This window comes from Acanthopagrus latus, chromosome 2 (assembly GCF_904848185.1).
Source record: "Acanthopagrus latus isolate v.2019 chromosome 2, fAcaLat1.1, whole genome shotgun sequence".
Taxonomy (NCBI): domain Eukaryota; kingdom Metazoa; phylum Chordata; class Actinopteri; order Spariformes; family Sparidae; genus Acanthopagrus; species Acanthopagrus latus.
The window spans coordinates 10,830,556-10,851,132 of NC_051040.1; the positions used below are offsets into that span (position 1 = coordinate 10,830,556).

General features: G+C 39.8%; 3 protein-coding genes across 3 annotated transcripts; all 3 read left to right on the top strand.

The window, feature by feature from the left end:
- The first annotated feature begins 1,419 nt into the window (after positions 1-1,419).
- On the top strand, positions 1,420-6,071 carry LOC119008086 (extracellular calcium-sensing receptor-like). Its single transcript, XM_037078135.1, has 12 exons — positions 1,420-1,673; positions 2,038-2,174; positions 2,378-2,469; positions 2,634-2,813; positions 2,928-3,116; positions 3,217-3,430; positions 3,563-3,765; positions 3,876-4,085; positions 4,160-4,283; positions 4,367-4,560; positions 4,671-4,952; positions 5,050-6,071. Exons 1-12 carry the CDS (start codon positions 1,420-1,422, stop codon positions 5,470-5,472), a joined length of 2,502 nt encoding a protein of 833 aa, XP_036934030.1. The 3' UTR covers positions 5,473-6,071.
- Positions 6,072-7,917: 1,846 nt separating this feature from the next.
- On the top strand, positions 7,918-12,453 carry LOC119008094 (extracellular calcium-sensing receptor-like). The gene is made up of 12 exons (XM_037078148.1): positions 7,918-8,033; positions 8,482-8,624; positions 8,840-8,928; positions 9,090-9,269; positions 9,379-9,567; positions 9,703-9,916; positions 10,055-10,257; positions 10,365-10,574; positions 10,649-10,772; positions 10,871-11,064; positions 11,171-11,452; positions 11,550-12,453. Exons 1-12 carry the CDS (start codon positions 7,918-7,920, stop codon positions 11,970-11,972), a joined length of 2,367 nt encoding a protein of 788 aa, XP_036934043.1. The 3' UTR covers positions 11,973-12,453.
- Positions 12,454-15,963: 3,510 nt separating this feature from the next.
- On the top strand, positions 15,964-20,454 carry LOC119008100 (extracellular calcium-sensing receptor-like). Its single transcript, XM_037078161.1, has 12 exons — positions 15,964-16,217; positions 16,502-16,733; positions 16,869-16,943; positions 17,106-17,285; positions 17,405-17,593; positions 17,718-17,965; positions 18,032-18,266; positions 18,386-18,595; positions 18,676-18,799; positions 18,890-19,083; positions 19,202-19,483; positions 19,581-20,454. Exons 1-12 carry the CDS (start codon positions 15,964-15,966, stop codon positions 20,001-20,003), a joined length of 2,646 nt encoding a protein of 881 aa, XP_036934056.1. The 3' UTR covers positions 20,004-20,454.
- Positions 20,455-20,577: the final 123 nt, after the last annotated feature.

The following is a 20,577-nucleotide window of genomic DNA, read 5'->3' on the forward strand; positions in this document are numbered from 1 at the left end:
GTAATGGCAGACAAAGAGTGTTGATCTCCGAGTGCAACCCAACAGGCAGGAGAGTAATGGTGGACCTCCTACCTGTTAGGTCGCACTAGGGGATTGACACTTTTTGTCTCCCATGATGGCGGCGTGCCAGAGGTGCTACGGCTAATGTGAGTTGTCCAAAAACCTTCTTTTTAGTAAACTCGGTGCACACAAACAGTGTTCTCAATGCTCGTGTTCATGTGTAGAGACCCTCAGTTCGAATCCTGGCTGGGTTTTTCTGTTTCTGTTTGCATGTTCTTCTCTTTTCATTTCTGTTTGCATGTACTTTGCATGCTCTTACTCCATAGCCTTCATATAAAGGTTTCCTTTTTCCTTTATCTCCTTATAGATGTTCATTAACTTATTGTGTGTGTTATACTGTATAAGAATTACTTAATCCACTTAATAGTTATTCTCTGATTGTATATTAATAGATACTGTAGTGTAGCTATATGGTCTTAAGGAGCCCTATAGCTACAGGTTGGCACCCACAGATGAAGTCATTCACTATGGATTTCAAAATTTGGCTGTCAATAATAATTTATAGTATCAGGGATAATTATCAATTATGATAATCAGAAACTCCATATTAATGTTGCACAAAGCACTATATATGGTGCCCCGTGTCTGGAACAACCAGATGATGAAACCATGATCTTCTCAATGGGTGGCACATGTTGACAATTTATTTCAATGTCCTATTTTTCCTTGGTGGAAAGTGGATGTTGAGCAGTGGGCTGCTGGCCCTAATGTCAACCAGGTGGCTGATATATAATTTATCATTACATTTATTTAAACTTGAAGATCATTGAGGAAGAGTCATCATTGGTCTGTGTAGACATTTTTTAGAAATTAAAATGAAAAATAACATTTCTTCCCTTTAAGTTGCCCATTATCAACCCAAAACTTCATGCACACTAAAGAATGGCTTGCTTGTTTTTTACCATCATCACTCTAGAGAGGAATATCTTTGAGTGTGTGCTGGCTGCGTCATCAGTTTTACCGACACACTATACACCTATTATAAATACTCATAACAAAACGTCACTTATGCAGAGTGCGAGGAGGGTAGGTTTGATTCAAGGTACTGTTTTCAAAGTTGACACTTTGTCTTGGGCTTTTTAACCAAGAGAGACATGTTTTTGTTTATGATGTAATTTGTTTTTGCAGGTAGCTGACATGAGACTATGATGTTACATTTGGACATGAATTAAATGGGATTTCTATTTGGTAACAGCTGAACAATGCGAATGATATAATTTACCGTTTTTTATGCTTTGTTTACCCTGCTTTTTGGGTTTGATGTGAGTTGTGTTTAACAAATTCATTGACATTCTCATTGATATATACTGCATATACTGACATTGAAATATGTGTTAATTGTCCAGAACCGCTGCATCCATGTCTCTCTTCCTCTGGTTCCTCAGTCGGTGGCCCTCCACAGCCCTCTCCCTGCTGCTGCTCAGTGTAGTGGGCAGACAGACGGGGCTGGTGGTGGTTCAGGCGACAGTGTGCTCCCGGTGGGGTGTACCGAGTGACAAGAGCCTCTCCCAGGGTGGAGATGTGATTATCGGTGGACTTTTTAATCTCTACTACATACCCTCAGCTGTAGAACAGGGCTACACCAAGCTGCCAAGTTATGAACCTTGCACTGGGTAAAACTTAATATCACATGTATTATTTTTGAATGTCTGGTAGTTATTAGGTTAAACAGTATTATGGCAGCACGCTGTCTTTTTTTCCATTGTTTGTTATGCTCATATGTATTTGGTTAAAATTGGATTTAGTTCTAACACGCATTGATTAAAAAAGTTATTAAATGTTTGTAGCACTTATGATTTTTTTTATGATAGATCCAATATGAACAAAGTGTAAATATATTTCTAAAACAAGCAGATTATGATTATAAAAGAATAATCAAAATATGTTCAGCTGTAATACAATTTTTTTCATTATGAATATCTGATATTTCTGACTGACATTCCACTTTATTTTGTTCAAATTTTCTTAATCCTCTAGTTTAGAGTCATTAAAAAATATATATGCTATGGCATTTGCGGTGGAGGAAATCAATGGTAACAGCACCCTGTTGCCAGGAGTGAAGTTGGGCTACCGTATACTGGATAGCTGTTCCCGATACCCCTGGGCTCTGCAAGGTGCACTGTCAATGGTTGGAGGAGACACACACAGCTGCAACTTAACAGCTTCCATACCTCAATCTGCAGCTTATGAACAAAAAGAAGAAACAGCAGGTATGATCTAATTTGATTCAATTTAATGCCAATGAACACGACAATTTAAATGATCATAGAATTAAAATATTGTTGTAATGTAATTACTTGTCTAATGTTATAAGCAGGTGGTGAGCTTGTTCCTTTACTCATTGGTGCTTCAAGATCCACAACAGGTATAATGCTATCAAGGATACTGGGCCCTCTCTCTGTGCCAGTTGTGAGTTTCATTTCAACAAGAGATGAATCTCTGATCTACCGTTTTTCATACAGTCTACACAAAGAGTCTGAGATGATTATAAAAAAAACATTTTGATTTAAATTAAAGTGGTATTATTGCTGCATAAATAGTATCAAAATAAGAATTCTCTGTCTCTCCCTCAGATCAGCTACTTGGCTAGCTGCCCCTGTCTTAGTGACAGGACAAAGTTTCCTAACTTCTTCAGAACAATCCCCAGTGATATTTACCAAGCCCGGGCCATGGCACAACTGGCCATACGCTTCAACTGGACATGGATGGGAGCTGTGATAGAAAACTCAGATTACGGTCAATTGGCAATACAGGTGTATGATTTCATTGTTAAACTGTAAATTACCTGAACATGTCTCTCATGTATCTCAGTGACTTGTAGTTCAAATAAGATGTAAGTTGGTTTTGTTTTGACTTCCATATTTCAGGTATTTCAGGAGGAGATTCAGGGGAAAGGAGTATGTTTGGAATTCATAGAGACTCTCCACAGAGAAACTATAGTGAATGATGCCAGACGAGCAGCTCTCAAGATTAAAACTTCGACTGCAACAGTGATTCTGATTTTTTGCTGGTATACAGATGTAAAGAAAGTATTTCTTGAACTGGCCAAGAGAAATGTGAGTAACTGGTGTTTTTATTAATCAAAAGGATTTTATTTTGGAACAACAAATTGCTGTCTTTCTTATTGAAGTTTATTTCAATGTTTTGTGGTTGTAGGTGACAGACAGACAGTTTCTGGCCAGTGAGGCTTGGAGCACCAGTGATGATCTTCTTCAGGATCTTGCCATCTCTAAAGTGGCAAGTGGTGTTCTTGGTGTGGCCCTTCGAAGTGCAACAATACCTGGATTTGAGAAGTATCTCAGGAGTTTGCACCCAAGTCATCGTCCTGATGATGAATTCTTCAGAGAATTCTGGCAAGAGGAGTTTGGATGCACTCCTGGAGCTGAACAATCACAATCAACACAATTTTCAAATTTCACCTCAGCAACATGGTCTGACCATTCATCAAATGTTTCGTCTTCATCTCTGAGCAAAGAGGCCCTTCTGAAAGCTTCTCTACCAGCCTGCAGTGGGACAGAGTCCCTGGAGGGAGTGCAGCATCCCTTCACTGACACCTCTCAGCTAAGGGTGGCATATAATGTGTACCTGGCTGTGTATGCTGCAGCCCACGCCCTCCACAGCCTTCTCTCCTGCCCCAACAGAGACAGCCCTCCTGGAAACAACAGCTCCACCTGCTCCTCTCCAAAACACATCAAACCCAGGGAGGTAAATGAAAAAAAAAATGTCATTGCCAAGTTATCAATGAGAAACTGTTTAGTTTAAAAAGTTTAAATAACTATAAATGCATTTTTTTTTCAATATTTTGATGGTTTCAGCTGTTGCAGCACTTGAACAAAGTGAATATCTCAACACCACAGGGAGAAATGTTTCATTTCCAGGGTGCCGACATTCCAGCAAAGTACGACCTCGTCAACTGGCAGAACACCCCTGAGGTGTCACTTAAACTTGTTTTGATCGGTCATGTGGACGGGTTTGACCTCCACCTTAATGAGTCAGCTATTCAGTGGAGCACAGGAACTAATCAGGTAGTCATATCTACGAGTTATGTCGACGCTACTTACATCTTTTTTGTTGAAACTCGTATCTGTTTTTTGTTTAGGTTCCTGTTTCAGTGTGCAGTGAGAGCTGCCCCCCAGGTACCAGAAAGGCCAACAGGAAAGGAGAACCTCTCTGCTGCTTTGACTGTATTCCATGTGCTGAAGGGGAGATTAGCAATAAAACTGGTGAGGAAATTACTCCAACAACAACTTTCATTTCCCTCATGTGGTTTCTTTTCGTTCCATTTCTTCTCTTGTCAATCTTCCAGGTTCTCTACACTGTGAGCGTTGTCCATCTGAGTTCTGGTCCAATTCTGAACAAACAGCCTGTGTCCCTCGTCAGCTGGACTTTCTTGCCTTTAATGAAACATTGGGCATCACTCTGACCACTGCAGCTGTGTCTGGTGCTGCAGTGACGACAGCTGTGTTTGTGGTGTTTATTTTATACCACAAAACACCTATGGTATGAACCAAGAATAACTGATCAGATGTATGCATTTGAACTTCATGTCACATTTTTCTCTGACAAAGTATTTGTCCACATCTTTCTCTATAAATATGATTCACCTCTAGGTGCGAGCCAACAATTCGGAACTGAGCTTCCTACTTCTTCTGTCTCTGAAGCTTTGCTTCCTTTGCTCACTGGTCTTCATCGGTCGTCCATCAGTCTGGTCCTGTCGGTTCCAGCAGGCAGCCTTTGGGATCAGCTTTGTACTTTGTGTTTCCTGCCTCCTGGTCAAAACCCTCGTAGTTCTTGCTGTTTTCCGCTCAGCTCGGCCTGGTGCTGAAACTTTGATGAAGTGGTTTGGTCCGGGCCAACAGAGAGGAAGTGTCGGCCTCTTTACTTCTGTACAAGTATGAATACTGTCTTATTGATGCATTTAAGAGAATATTTTAGTATATACACTTGATATTAAATAATAACACTGAAATGTGTTCACTTTTCATTCAGGTTATCATCTGTGCCATATGGCTGTCCCTCAGCCCTCCAGAGCCTCGACGTGATCTGGGTTTCCAAGGGTCAAAGGTCACCCTGGAGTGTTCCATGGCCTCTGTGGTGGGCTTCTCTCTGGTTCTGGGCTACATCGGCCTGCTGGCCTGCACCTGCCTCCTCTTGGCCTTTCTTGCTCGGAAACTCCCTGACAACTTCAATGAGGCCAAACTGATCACCTTCAGCATGTTGATATTCTGTGCTGTCTGGGTGGCCTTTGTCCCTGCTTACGTTAGCTCTCCTGGTAAATATGTTGTCGCTGTTGAAATTTTTGCAATTCTGGCTTCCAGCTATGGTTTACTGATCTGTATTTTTGCCCCCAAATGTTTCGTTATTCTATTGAGGCCTGAGAAAAACACTAAGAAACACCTGATGGCCAGATAGTTGTCCCCATAGTCTGTGGTTAGACTACCACTAAATAGCCACATGCTTTCTTGTTAGCGTCTTGTTAGACTTTCTCAGAGGTTAATTTGCAACACGTTACAATAAAACTGTACTGCAAAATAAAACCAAAAAAAAAGTATCCATCCTGATATGGTTCCATCGTTACCTTAAGGGTTAATTTTCAGATCACTTTGCTGGCTGATCCAGTACAATTTCATAGTTGTGGCACACATTTCGCGTTAAGTATAGTTTTAAATGAATTGCAGAAAAAGTGACACCAGAATAAAGCATGAAATGTTCTCCCCTAACTGTTCAGCTGCATCTCTCCAGCCTGTTGGACCATCATCTCAGCTGCTTGCAGTGTGAAGCTGCTCCTCCTCACTTTGTCAAGCAGAGTATATAGTGTCTATGAGTCGAGGTCAATATCTGGGTCAGGGTCAGTCTCCATCATCTCACATGCAGGTTGGCCCTCAATGACATGAAATGCTTTTTGTAGCTAAATTCATGAGGAGAGTCTCACAAGATGGTGACAAAAAGGCATGTGGCTATGCTATAATAGCCTACCTACAAACTCCAAGGGACTTTTTTTCACAGTTCAGTTTTATTATTATCATCCACAATTACCCTGCAATAAAGTGAAACTATTTCAAATAAAGCCCAAATAAATACATCACACTTTGAGCTCTGTGATTTGTCTCACTGTTAGTAATATTGATCTCCATATCTCAAATTACAGCCTCTATCTTATTCTAGGCATACAATGAACTACTAAGAAACAAAACACACAAACCTAAACACAGACGCAAAAGACTTCAAGGCAAAATTAGGTAAACAAAAAAATCACTTCACAGGAAGCAATGAAAAAGGCTATGGACTAAACTACTCTATGAAACTAGGATCTGAAAATTTACAACAAAAAACAGTCCAACGGAGGAAGACCAATCGGCTACAAACTTAATCTCTGCTACACGACTGAGCTGTAAAATTTATGAAAAAAAAGAACACGCCAACAGAGGCAAACAAAATGGATATAAACTTAACACATCTACAAACTGAGCTGAGAAAATTATCAACAAAAAAAAAATCACTCTTCAAAGGGGAAAATAGGATTCAGATATATAAACAGGGCCTGTAACAAGAGGAGGACTGTGAGGCTGGCTGTGGTACTCAACTGCAACTAAATACTCTGGCACAGGACAAAGGGAGACACAGACTATAAGACACATGAGGGTAATGGGGAACAGGTGGACACAATCAGGAATCAGGGGAGACAATCAGACCGGTGACACATGAGGAAGAGCAAGTGACCTGAAACGAGAGGAGAGTTACTTTTCAAAATAGAACAGGAAGTCACAAAACAAAAACCCACAAGGAAACAGCCCTGTGACAAATTCTCATTAGAATGTAATTGTGTATCATTGTATTTAAGTATATGTCTAAAAAGTTATTGTATGCGGTTTCTAATTACAGCATGATTTAGGCATATGATTTATGATAAGGTTCTAACTTGTATAACTGTTATAGTTTGCCTAATCTGATACAAATTATGGCATACTATATCTTATCAGTTTATTAAGGATATAACTGTCTTTGTTTACTATCTAATGAAGACCATATTATTTCTAGTTTATGCCTTAATTGACTATAAGGCTTATTATGTCTAGTTAGTGTATTTTAAAATAAAATATGACCCATTATTCAGTGGTAGTAAGAAAATGGTACATTTGAAGGATAAACTCATATCTGGCGTTACCATGGCAGAACTGTGTGCCTTCATCTCAACAAAAGGTTTAGAGGAGCTGTGACACATAACTGGCCATAGCAAAAAATGTGGTGCATAAAAACACATAAAGTTGAATATTTCTTTCCATAATGTGTCCAGATATTGAAATTGATGCTGTAGTTACATTGAAAGTGCATGTTATCTGTCCATCTGCAGGTGAATTTATTCAGATTTCAATGCACCCTAAAAACTCTATGCCTACTGCAAACACACTAATCACTTCAGAGAGGAAAAAATGTGGGTGTGTGCCGCTTTTGTCATCAGTGCTATTGATACACCATACACCTATTATAAATGCTTACATCAACAGTTAACTTGCAAAGTGCAAGGGGGGTAGGTTTGATTCAAGGTACTGTTTTCATAGTTGACACTTTGTCTTGTGATATTTGTTATAGTAGCTGTTATCCAAGTGAGAAATAATGTAACGTGTAGCAGGTAGCTGACATGAGACTATGATGTTACATTTGAACATAATAAATTGAATGGTATTTGTCTTTGGTAAAAACAATGTGAATGAGATCCTTTACCTCTTCTCAACTTCATGCACTCTTTTTTCAGGTTTGATGTGATGGTTGCTTTACACAGACTGAATTTATTGAATGTTTCATTGATGCAATGTATGACACTCAGATTTTTGTTAAATATCCAGAACAGCTGCATCCATGTCTTTGTTCCTCTGGGTCTTCACTTGGTGGCCCTCTTCAGCCCTCTCCCTGCTGCTCAGTGTAGTGGGCAGACAGACGGGGCTGGAGGTGGTTCAGGCGACAGTGTGCTCACGGTGGGGTGCAACCAGAGACAAGAGCCTCTCTCAGGATGGAGATGTGATTATCGGTGGACTTTTTAATCTCTATTACATACCTTCAGTTGTAGAACAGGGCTACACTAAGCTGCCAAGTTATGAACCTTGCACCGGGTAAAACTTAATGACACCATGTATTGTTGTTGATATCTGTTGATTAATATCTTCTTCATATGACTGATGTACATTTGTTTTTTTTCCTCTTTTTTCCCTTTTCTTTTTTTTTTCCTTTTTGTCACTGTCTTGTGTTTTTGTTCAATATGATTCCATTTTAAAATGAACAGATAAACAAGACAGTTGTTTGTTTGTATGTTGTAGTTTTTTTCCTGATATGGATGTACATGAAGATCATTTTATTCATTTGCTTATACTGATTTATCTTGCAGTTTATTTTGTTCACTATTCTTTTCTCCTCCTTTGGTCTCAGTTTAGATCTAGAGGCATTAAAATATACATATGCTATGGTCTTTGCCTTGGAGGAAATCAATCGTAACAGCACCCTGCTACCAGGAGTGAAGCTGGGCTATCGTATACTTGACAGCTGTTCCCGATACCCCTGGTCTCTGCAAGGTGCACTGTCAATGGTTGGAGGAGACACAAAACAATGTAATTTAACAGCTTCTATCCCTCGATCTGCAGCCTATAAAAAAAACGGAGAGATAGCAGGTCTGATTTGATACAATTTAGTATGCACTTAACATAACCTATGTCCATATCAGTTGTTGTATAACAGCTTATGTGATTTTAGTATTGATGATTATTGTTATGTCAAATGCCAACAGTAGGTGGTGAGCTTGTTCCATTGCTCATTTGCGCTGCCTCCTCGACAAGCATAATAATATCCAGGATCCTGGGCCCTCTCTCTGTGCCAGTTGTGAGTGTCATTACAACAGGAAATAAATCTCCTAATACTTTGTTTCTATACAGTCTACACCAAGAGCTTGATAACATATTAAAAACATTTTGATTTAAATTAAAATGGTATTATTGCTGCATAAATAGTCTCAAAATAAGAATTCTCTGTCTTTCCCTCAGATCAGCTACTTGGCTAGCTGCCCCTGTCTTAGTGACAGGACGAAATTTCCTAACTTCTTCAGAACAATCCCCAGTGATATTTACCAAGCCCGGGCCATGGCACAACTGGCCATACGCTTCAACTGGACATGGATGGGAGCAGTTGTAGCAAACACTGATTATGGTCAATTGGCAATACAGGTGTGTGGTTTCATTGTTAAACTGTTAATTACCTGAAAAGGTATCTCATGCATCTCCTTGATTTGCAGTACAAATGAAGTGATTTTTTTGTTTTATCTTCCATATTCAGGTATTTCAGGAGGAGATTCAGGGGAAAGGAGTATGTTTAGAATTCATAGAGACTGTTAACAGAGAAAATATAATGAGTGATGCCAGACGTGCAGCTCTCAAAATTAAAGCTTCAACTGCAACAGTGATTCTGATCTTTTGCTGGTATACAGATGTGAAGAAGGTTCTTCTAGAACTGGCTAAGATAAATGTGAGTAACTGGCATTGAAATTTGTCTTCTTAGAAGAGTGTTTTTTTATTGATTTATTGATCAACAGAAGGTTATTTTCTAAGACAAATAGTTTACTTTCTTATTGCAGTTTATATCATTGTGTTCTAATATTAGGTGACAGACAGACAGTTTCTGGCCAGTGAGGCTTGGAGCACCAGTGATGATCTTCTTCAGGATCTTGCCATCTCTAAAGTAGCAAGTGGTGTTCTTGGTGTGGCTATTCGAAGTTCAACAATACCTGGATTTGAAAATTATCTCAGGAGTTTGCACCCAAGTCATCGTCCTGATGATGAATTCTTCAGAGAATTCTGGCAAAAGGAGTTTGGATGCACTCCTGGAGCTGAACAATCACAATCAACACAATCTTCATATTTCACTTCACCACGCAGAACATGGTCTGACCATCCATCAAATGTTTCAACTTCATCTCCTGTCAACAGATCTGTTCAGAAAACATATCTACCAGCCTGCAGTGGGACAGAGTCCCTGGAGGGAGTGCAGCATCCCTTCACTGACACCTCTCAGCTAAGGGTGGCACATAATGTGTACCTGGCTGTTTATGCTGCAGCCCACGCCCTCCACAGCCTTCTCTCCTGCCCCAACAGAGACAGCCCTCCTGGAAACAACAGCTCCACCTGTTCTTCTCCAAAACACATCAAACCCGGAGAGGTAAACAAAAGAAATTTCATTGCCATCTTATCCATATGAAGTTGTATAGTTTGAAAAGGTTTAAAGGATTATAAATGCATTTTTTTTTCAACATTTGATTGTTCCAGCTGTTGCAGCGCTTGAACAAAGTGAATGTCTCTACACCACAAGGAGAAATGTTTCATTTCCAAGGTGCTGACATTCCGGCAAAGTACGACCTTGTCAACTGGCAGAACACCCCTGAAGGATCACTTAAACTTGTTTTGATCGGTCATGTGGACGGGTTTGACCTCCACCTTAATGAGTCAGCTATTCAGTGGAGCACAGGATCCAATCAGGTAGTCACATCAACAAGTTGTGTCAAGGCAACAAAAAATGTTCTGTTCCAATGACTGTCTGGCTTTTTGTTTAGGTTCCTGTTTCAGTGTGCAGTGAGAGCTGCCCCCCAGGTACCAGAAAGGCCAACAGGAAAGGAGAACCTCTCTGCTGCTTCGACTGTATCCCATGTGCTGAAGGGGAGATTAATAATAGAACTGGTGAGTAAATCTGTCCAGCTAAAACTGATGATAGTAACTTTCATTTCCCTGAAAAGTGGTTTCTTTTCATTCCCTTTCTTCTCTTGTTAATCTACTAGATTCTCTACGCTGTGAGCGTTGTCCGTCTGAGTTCTGGTCCAATTCTGAACAAACAGCCTGTGTCCCTCGTCAGCTGGACTTTCTTGCCTTTAATGAAACATTGGGCATCACTCTGACCACTGCAGCTGTGTCTGGTGCTGCAGTGACGACAGCTGTGTTTGTAGTGTTTATTTTATACCACAAAACACCTATGGTACAAACCAAGAATAATTTACTAGATGTATACATTTGACAGTGATGTCACTTTTTTCTCTGACAAAGTATCTCATCATTTAAATATAAATCTAATTCGCCTCTAGGTGCGAGCCAACAATTCGGAACTGAGCTTCCTGCTTCTTCTGTCTCTGAAGCTTTGCTTCCTTTGCTCACTGGTCTTCATCGGTCGTCCATCAGTCTGGTCCTGTCGGTTCCAGCAGGCAGCCTTTGGGATCAGCTTTGTACTTTGTGTTTCCTGCCTCCTAGTCAAAACCCTCGTAGTTCTTGCTGTTTTCCGCTCAGCTCGGCCTGGTGCTGAAACTTTGATGAAATGGTTTGGTCCGGGCCAACAGAGAGGAAGTGTCTGCCTCTTTACTTTTGTACAAGTATGAATACTGTCTTAGTGATTAAATCAAGAGGATATTTTATTACATACAATTGATACTGATATATAATACTGAAATGTGTTCACTTTTCACGCAGGTTATCATCTGTGCCATATGGCTGTCTCTCAGCCCCCCAGAGCCTCGACGTGATCTGGGTTTTCAAGGGTCAAAAGTCACCCTGGAGTGTTCCATGGCCTCTGTGGTGGGCTTCTTCCTGGTTCTGGGCTACATCGGCCTGCTGGCCTGCACCTGCCTCCTCTTGGCCTTTCTGGCTCGGAAACTTCCTGACAACTTCAATGAGGCCAAACTGATCACCTTCAGCATGTTGATATTTTGTGCTGTCTGGGTGGCCTTTGTCCCTGCTTACTTTAGTTCTCCTGGGAAGTATGTTGTTGCGGTGGAAATTTTTGCAATCCTGGCCTCCAGCTATGGTTTACTGATCTGTATTTTTGCCCCCAAATGTTTCATCATCCTATTGAGGCCTGAGAAAAACACTAAAAAAAACGTGATGGCCAGATAGTTTTTCTAGCTTGAATGTGAGCGGTTGACTCATCATCAAATTTGTCTGCCGGCCCCTCCAACTTGCCCCCGGCTGGTATCATACAGGTGTTTTATGAGTATGTGTTGATTGTAATCATCTAAATAAAGTTGATTCCAAATGTACTGAGCTATAGGAATTTAATAAATATCTTCTAGAGGAATTCATCATCAGGAAACAAATGTAGTTAAATCAAAGCCTGCTCAATACAAATGCCAATTCAGTTGGATTTATATGGTTGTCTTTCTTTTTGTTTTGATGTTATACTGTACCAAAACTGAAGAAAAGTCTCCTTAAGTTTCCTAAATGAATAAATAAATAATAAATAATAATAATAATATAAAAAAAAGATAATGAAAACATAAATATAAACATAGCACAAAAAGTAAGGAAATTTGTGTTTGGTAGATTAGTTCTTTGTTGTAACAATGCTTCTTTGCAATAAAGCTTATACCATTGAAAAGCTTGTTCATTTCCCTTTTAAATGATATCACATTTGTAAGGAACATGCATTTGTGGGATGAGTAGATGAGCTGAGTATGTGGGTTAAGGCCTGAAACATTTCCCAAATCTTCTCTGCCAAACAGTTTATTCTGCTATTGTCTCTTGTTTGCTGTTGTTTTGTAGGTTGGATGATGGAAGTCCAAAGAAACAAGACAAAGTAGCAGTTTAAGAACATATTAATATAACAAACGGGAGCCTCAGTAGCATGTGGAAGAACCATACACAGCAACAACAGCTGGCATCTCTTCCTCATTCCAGTCACCTGCCTACACACTGAGGAGGGGACTTTGGAACTATATTTATTTGGAAATGTTTGTCAGAAATATATAATTGCCCTGGGCCAGCCAAAAGGCTGGATTGTTGCAATGTATTGCAAATAAACTTATTGGCATTATGCTCTCAAAATTCAGGACTCCTGATGGTCTTCCCAGGATTAAGAAGAAGTCGCTGGCTGCAGGGCTTTTTCCTATTGGGCTCCCTTCCTCTGGAATAACCTCCCAGCTGACATCAAGCAATCTGGCTCTACTGACACCTTTAAATTTAAACTCAAAACTCACTTCTTCGAATTAGCCTTTTATTAGCCCTTGATATCAACTGTAAGCTTCTTCAGTGGGTAGGTGTTGGTCTCAATGAGTTCCTAAAGTATTAGATTTTACATTAACATTTACGCATTTCTCTAACCTTTGTGTTTTCTGTTCCCACAAGCTGCAAGCTGTGTCACTCTCTACACTCTCTATAGCTTCCTGCTCCCCTCCTCCTCTTTCTCCTCCTCCTCTCTTTCATTCAGGCTCCCTTTTGATGGACCACGGGCCCTTGGGACCATCTACCTATTCCGGGCTCCTGCTGCCTTGTAGTACTGACGGATCTGGATTGTCAGACCCTGGGCTCTGCTGGATCATTGCTCTCCTCTGTTTCACTATCTCCTCATATCTATATTTCTATAACTCTTGATACCTCTCTCTGTCTATTTCTAATTATCTTGTGTGGCCTGCCCTCTTCCAGCTCACTGAGGTGAACAGGCGTTTCTGTGGCTTGGCTACCACTTGGTGATGCCTCGTCCTGCTCATTCTTCTCCTGGATCCACTCACTCTACACATAATTTGTATCAGACATTCTGTTACTGAACTTGTAAACTGTGATTTGTTGCTCTTTTCTGTACACGTGACATCTGTTGCATGTCTGTCTGTCCTGGAAGAGGGATCCCTCCACTGTGGCTCTTCCTGAGGTTTCTTCGATTATTATTATTTTTTTTTCACCCTGTTAAAAGAGTCTTTTTTTTCCATCAACATGGCAAGTTTTTCCCCATTCGCATTGAGGGTCTAAGGACAGAGGATGTCATTTTTGGGCTAATAGATACAATTGATTTGATTTGATTTGACTTATGGGAAAATCTTAAAAGGGTCCAACAGGCAGGAAGAAAAGATGTTTTTTGTTTTCTTTTGCTGCAGATTTTTCTTGTAATGTGTATCAAAATAAAGTCTACCTAAATAAGGTGCTAAAAAGAAGACATGTGGCTATGCTCTAGGAGCCTACCTACAAAATCCTCATGACTCTGGAGAATAACAGGGCTACGGGAGATGACAATGTTGTTTGACTTCATTTTACAGTCCAGTTTTAGCATGATCAGCAACACATTACACTGTAACAAAGTCAAGCACTTTCAAATAAACCCAAAATAAATGAATCATTCTTTGAGCTCTGTGTTTTGTTTGACTGTTGATATGGAACTATATTTCTCGAATTACATCCTCTGTTTTTTAATAATCCATCATAGGTCCCTGTTGGTGACATTAAGTCTGGTGCCTACAATAATATTTGGTATGAAGGGTAAAAGGATGTGTAATCAATACATTTCGGATCGGATATGGTATTGCATTTGATGTCAAATTGCATTCTGGATATGGCTTTGTTATAAGGGTGTGAGATTCCTTATCATTGTATTTAAGTATAGGTCTGAAATGTTATTGTATATTGTTTCTAATTACAACGTGATTTAGGTATGTGATTTAAATTATTATTTTAACTGTACAACTGTTATAATTATTTCCTTATTTGATAAAAATTATGGCTAACTATGTCTTATAAGATTATTAAAGATATACCTGTCTTTGTTTACTATCTAATGAAGACCATATTATTTCTATTTCTGTTATTTCTCTCATTTGACAGAAAGTATGGCTTATTACATCTTATTAGTGTTTTTCAAAAATGGAGTGCGAGCAATTATTCTGTTGAAGTAAGAAAATCAAAACACACTAATCACTTCAGAGAGGAATAACTGTGGGTGTGTGCTGCTTGTGTCATCACTGTTACTGATACACCATTCAGCTACTATAAATACTTGCATCAACAGTTAACTTGCTGAGTGCAAGGGGGATAGGTTTGATTCAAGGTACTGTTTTCATAGTTGATACTTTGTCTTGTGATATTTGTTATAGGAGCTTTTAACAAAGATTGACATGTTTCTGTTTATAATGTTATTTGTAGCAGGTAGCTGACATGAGACTATGATGTTTAATTTGAATAATGTTAAATTTAATAGTATTCGTCTTCGGTAAAAACAATAAGAATGAGATGCTTTACCTCTTAAATGCTTCAAGCACTCTTTTTTCAGGTTTGATGTGAAGGTTATTTTACAGAGACTGAATTTACTGAACTCCTCATTGATGCAGTTTTTTTTGGTTTGAGGAAACTGAGTCACTTCCGTATCGACAAATCCATCATGCCACTCTTTTACCATGCTTTTACTGAACTGGTTTTATTATTCACACTAGCAGCCTGGTTTGTTAACCTCTCTTTGAAAAGTAAAAACTCACTTAACCAGATAGTAAAGTGGTCCAGCAGGCTGATTGGTGAGTCACAGCTCAATGTGGAGACGCTGTACACAAAACAACTACAACGCATATGTGGTTCAATTTTAAAGGACAGTTCCCGCCCTTTGTTTCAGCTTCTCCCCTCTGGGTGCAGGTTTAAAATCCCCAAGTGCAAAACAAAAAGACAGTGTAACAGCTTTGTCCCTGCAGCTGTTACACTGAAGAATAGGTAATTACTTTATTTTGCACAAATGATTGATTATTACTGCTTTTATTTATTTACTCATTGCTGTATTTATTTATTTTTTTACTTATCCATTTATGTTTTACCCATTATATCTGTTTTTACAAGCTAAGTAATTGTTTTTTCTTACTATTAATAGTTCAGTTAAACTTTACTATCTTAGAGTGACCTCGACCTGTAAGAACTTTTTAAAACTTTCAAGACGTTCTTTATTTTCTTTACTTTTTTAACTTTCACTGTCCTAAGTTGGATGATGTGTATTTGTGTTTCTATGTTTTCCCATATGTGTGTGTAAGGACTCTACTACAGCAAAAAAAATCTACCTCTGGGTACTAATAAAGTAACTTGAAGTTGAATTTGAGCTTGATTTTGACATTCAGATTTTTGTTTAATATCCAGAACAGCTGCATCCATGTCTTTGTTCCTCTGGGTCTTCACTCGGTGGCCCTCTTCAGCCCTCTTCCTGCTGCTTCTCAGTGTCGCGGGCAGACAGACGGGGCTGGAGGTGGTTCAGGCGACAGTGTGCTCACGGTGGGGTGCAACCAGAGACAAGAGCCTCTCTCAGGATGGAGATGTGATTATCGGTGGACTTTTTAATCTGTATTACAAGCCTTCAGCTATAGAACAGGGTTACACCAAGCTGCCGAGTTATGAACCTTGCACTGGGTAAAATTTAACGACACCATGTATTGTTGTTGATATCTATATGATAGAAGTACATTGTTTTTTTCCCTTTTCTTTTTTTTTCCTTTTTGTCACTGTCTTGTGTTTTTGTTCAATATGATTCCATTTTAAAATAAATAGATACACAAGACAGTTGTTTGTTTGAATGTTGTGTTTGTTTTTTTTCCAATGTGGATGTGCATGAAGATTAGTGTATTTATTTTCTTATACTGATTTATATTGCAGTTTATTTTGTTCACTATTCTTTTCTCCTCCTTTGGTCTCAGTTTAGATCTAGAGGCATTAAAATATACATATGCTATGGTCTTTGCCTTGGAGGAAATCAATCGTAACAGCACCCTGCTACCAGGAGTGAAGCTGGGCTATCGTATACTTGACAGCTGTGGCAGATACCCCTGGTCTCTGCAAGGTGCACTGTCAATGGTTGGAGGAGAGACAAAACACTGTAATTTAACAGCTTCTATCCCTCGATCTGCAGCCTACAAAAAAACAGTAGCGGTAGCAGGTATGATTTGATACAATTTAGTATGCACTTAACATAACCTATGTCCATATTAGTTGATAAAATAACAGCCTATGTGATTTTAGTATCGGTGATTGTTGTTATGTCTTATGCGAACAGTAGGAGATCAGCTTGTTCCATTGCTCATTTGTGCAGCCTCATCTACAACAGGCATAATTATGTCTCAGATCCTGGGGCCTCTCTCTGTGCCATTTGTGAGTTTCATGGAAATAAGACCCTGATTAACTTTGTTTTCATAAAGTCTATATGAAGTGTGATAAGATTTTAAAAAAAACATTTTAATTAAAAATAAAATAGTATTGTTGTAAGAGTAGTGACAAAATAATAATTCCGTGTCTTTCCCTCAGATCAGCTACTTGGCTAGCTGCCCCTGTCTTAGTGACAGGACAAAGTTTCCTAACTTCTTCAGAACAATCCCCAGTGATATTTACCAAGCCCGGGCCATGGCACAACTGGCCATACGCTTCAACTGGACATGGATGGGAGCAGTCATAATAAACACGGATTATGGTCAATTGGCACTAAAGGTGGATGGTTTTAAGTGATAAACTCTAAATTGTCTGGAAAAGTATCTCATCTATATCCTTGATTTATAGTACAAATAAGATATAAGAAATAATTTTTTCTTTTGACTTCTGTATTTCAGGTTTTTCAGGAGGAGATTCATGGGAAAGGAGTATGTTTGGAATTTGTAGAGACTGTTCACAGGGAAACTATAGTGAGTGATGCCAGACGTGCAGCTCTAAAAATTAAAGCTTCAACTGCAACAGTGATTCTGATCTTTTGCTGGTATACAGATGTAAAGAGGTTATTTCTGGAACTGGCCAATATACATGTGAGAAACTGACATAAACATTTCAATAGGCTAAAGGGTTGATCATTAAACATAGAAGCACAGTTTGTAAGAACAAAATTGTGCTTGTATTCTTGTAATTTGTATCAGTGTTTTCTTATTATAGGTGAAAGACAGACAGTTTCTGGCCAGTGAGTCTTGGAGCACCAGTGATGATCTTCTTCAGGATCTTGCCATCTCAAAAGTGGCAAGTGGTGTTCTTGGTGTGGCTATTCGAAGTTCAGCAATACCTGGATTTGAAACTTTTCTCAGGAGTCTGAACCCAAGTCATCGTCCTGATGATGAATTCTTCAGAGAATTCTGGCAAAAGGAGTTTGGATGCACTCCTGGAGCTGAACAATCACAAGAAACACAGTCTTCATATTTCTCTTCACCACGCAGAACATGGTCTGACCATCCATCAAATGTTTCGTCTATGAGCAAAGAGGCCCTTCTGAAAGCTTCTCTACCAGCCTGCAGTGGGACAGAGTCCCTGGAGGGAGTGCAGCATCCCTTCACTGACACCTCTCAGCTAAGGGTGGCACATAATGTGTACCTGGCTGTTTATGCTGCAGCCCACGCCCTCCACAGCCTTCTCTCCTGCCCCAACAGAGACAGCCCTCCTGGAAACAACAGCTCCACCTGTTCTTCTCCAAAACACATCAAACCCAGGGAGGTAAACAAGAAAAAAGTAATCATCATCTTATCCATCCATAGTATAGTTTGTAAAAGTTTAGATAACTGTAAATGTATTTTTTGTTGTGCATAACTTCTTTCAACATATGATGGTTGCAGCTGTTGGCACAGTTGAACAAAGTGAACGTCACCACACCACAAGGAGAAATGTTTTATTTCCAAGGTGCCGACATTCCGGCAAAGTACGACCTTGTCAACTGGCAGAACACCCCTGAAGGATCACTTAAACTTGTTTTGATCGGTCATGTGGACGGGTTTGACCTCCACCTTAATGAGTCAGCTATTCAGTGGAGCACAGGATCCAATCAGGTAGTCATATCTACAAGTTGTGTCAACGCTACTTACATCTTTTTTGTTGAAACTGTTGTCCGTTTTTTTTTTTGGTCTAGGTTCCTGTTTCAGTGTGCAGTGAGAGCTGCCCCCCAGGTACCAGAAAGGCCAACAGGAAAGGAGAACCTCTCTGCTGCTTTGACTGTATCCCATGTGCTGAAGGGGAGATTAGCAATAAAACTGGTGAGTAAATCACTCCATTGGGAAGGGGAAATTCATTTTTGCAAGGTTAATTTTCCCACATGTGTTTCACTTTTCTTTTCCCTTTACCAGGTTCTCTTCAATGTGAGCGTTGTCCATCTGAGTTCTGGTCCAATTCTGAACAAACAGCCTGTGTCCCTCGTCAGCTGGATTTTCTTGCCTTTAATGAAACATTGGGCATCACTCTGACCACTGCAGCTGTGTCTGGTGCTGCAGTGACGACAGCTGTGTTTGTAGTATTTATCTTATACCACAAAACACCTATGGTACAAACCAAGAATAATTTACCAGATGTATGTCTTTGACATTGATGTCACATTTCTCTCCGATAAAGCATTACATTGTTTAAATTGTCACATCATTGTCAATCATATTCACCTCTAGGTGCGAGCCAACAATTCGGAACTGAGCTTCCTGCTTCTTCTGTCTCTGAAGCTTTGCTTCCTTTGCTCACTGGTCTTCATCGGTCGTCCATCAGTCTGGTCCTGTCGGTTCCAGCAGGCAGCCTTTGGGATCAGCTTTGTACTTTGTGTTTCCTGCCTCCTGGTCAAAACCCTCGTAGTTCTTGCTGTTTTCCGCTCAGCTCGGCCTGGTGCTGAAACTTTGATGAAGTGGTTTGGTCCGGGCCAACAGAGAGGAAGTGTCGGCCTCTTTACTTCTGTACAAGTATGAATACTGTCTTATTGATTCATTTAAGAGAATATTTTAGTATATACACTTGATATTAAATAATAACACTGAAATGTGTTCACTGTTCATTCAGGTTATCATCTGTGCCATATGGCTGTCCCTCAGCCCCCCAGAGCCTCGACGTGATCTCGGTTTTCACGGGTCAAAGGTCACCCTGGAGTGTTCCATGGCCTCTGTGGTGGGCTTCTCTCTGGTTCTGGGCTACATCGGCCTGCTGGCCTGCACCTGCCTCCTCTTGGCCTTTCTGGCTCGAAACCTCCCTGACAACTTCAATGAGGCCAAACTGATCACCTTCAGCATGCTGATATTCTGTGCTGTCTGGGTGGCCTTTGTCCCTGCTTACGTTAGCTCTCCTGGGAAGTATGTTGTTGCTGTGGAGGTTTTTGCAATCCTGGCCTCCAGCTATGGTTTACTGATCTGTGTTTTTGCCCCCAAATGTTTCATCATTCTTTTGAGGCCTGAGAAAAACACTAAGAAATACATGATGGCCAGATAATCTTTTTTTAGCATGAATGTGATCTTTTCAGCTGTACATTTTCCCTGGCCGGCATCATACATGTGTTTATGAATCTGTCGATTGTTTTTCATCAAAATAATGTCTATTTTCAATGTACTCAGCTGTAGAAATGAATAAATAGTTAATAAATATTTTTCTTAAGAATTCCTGAAGAATTCATCACCATGAAATGAATCAATTTAAATTAAAGCTGTAGTCTCTAACTTTTTGGTTATATTTGCTAAAACTGTCATTATGATCTGACAGAAGAATAAGATACAGGTCAGCTGTGTAAAATTACACTGTCTGTGGGTCCACCTAGTGTCTGCAATTTGATTTGCAAGAATCCACCACTCCCACCTCAATACAACCAATCAATGCCAAGGGGAGTGTCTGAGAAGTGTCAATCCTTCTCATGCATAAGCTGCTGGCAGGCCCCCTCCTTGCTGCTAAATCTAGCTTGTTAGCTTGTATGCTAACTCTGGTGTTTAGCTTTGTTGTACATTACAAACATTCATAATAATGTTTGTGTTCAGTATGCTCTGAAGTGGTTGAACTGAATTAGAGAAATAAT

Coding starts and splice junctions, on each gene's coding strand:
- LOC119008086 (XM_037078135.1), top strand. CDS start 1,420: ATGTCTCTCTTCCTCTGGTTCCTCAGTCGGTGGCCCTCCACAGCCCTC. Junction 3,117..3,216: donor TTGAACTGGCCAAGAGAAAT/GTGAGTAACTGG, acceptor TTGTGGTTGTAG/GTGACAGACAGACAGTTTCT. Junction 3,431..3,562: donor CTGGCAAGAGGAGTTTGGAT/GCACTCCTGGAG, acceptor CTTCTCTACCAG/CCTGCAGTGGGACAGAGTCC.
- LOC119008094 (XM_037078148.1), top strand. CDS start 7,918: ATGTCTTTGTTCCTCTGGGTCTTCACTTGGTGGCCCTCTTCAGCCCTC. Junction 9,270..9,378: donor ATGGTCAATTGGCAATACAG/GTGTGTGGTTTC, acceptor TTCCATATTCAG/GTATTTCAGGAGGAGATTCA. Junction 10,258..10,364: donor AACACATCAAACCCGGAGAG/GTAAACAAAAGA, acceptor TGATTGTTCCAG/CTGTTGCAGCGCTTGAACAA.
- LOC119008100 (XM_037078161.1), top strand. CDS start 15,964: ATGTCTTTGTTCCTCTGGGTCTTCACTCGGTGGCCCTCTTCAGCCCTC. Junction 16,734..16,868: donor CCTACAAAAAAACAGTAGCG/GTAGCAGGTATG, acceptor GTAGGAGATCAG/CTTGTTCCATTGCTCATTTG. Junction 17,286..17,404: donor ATGGTCAATTGGCACTAAAG/GTGGATGGTTTT, acceptor TCTGTATTTCAG/GTTTTTCAGGAGGAGATTCA.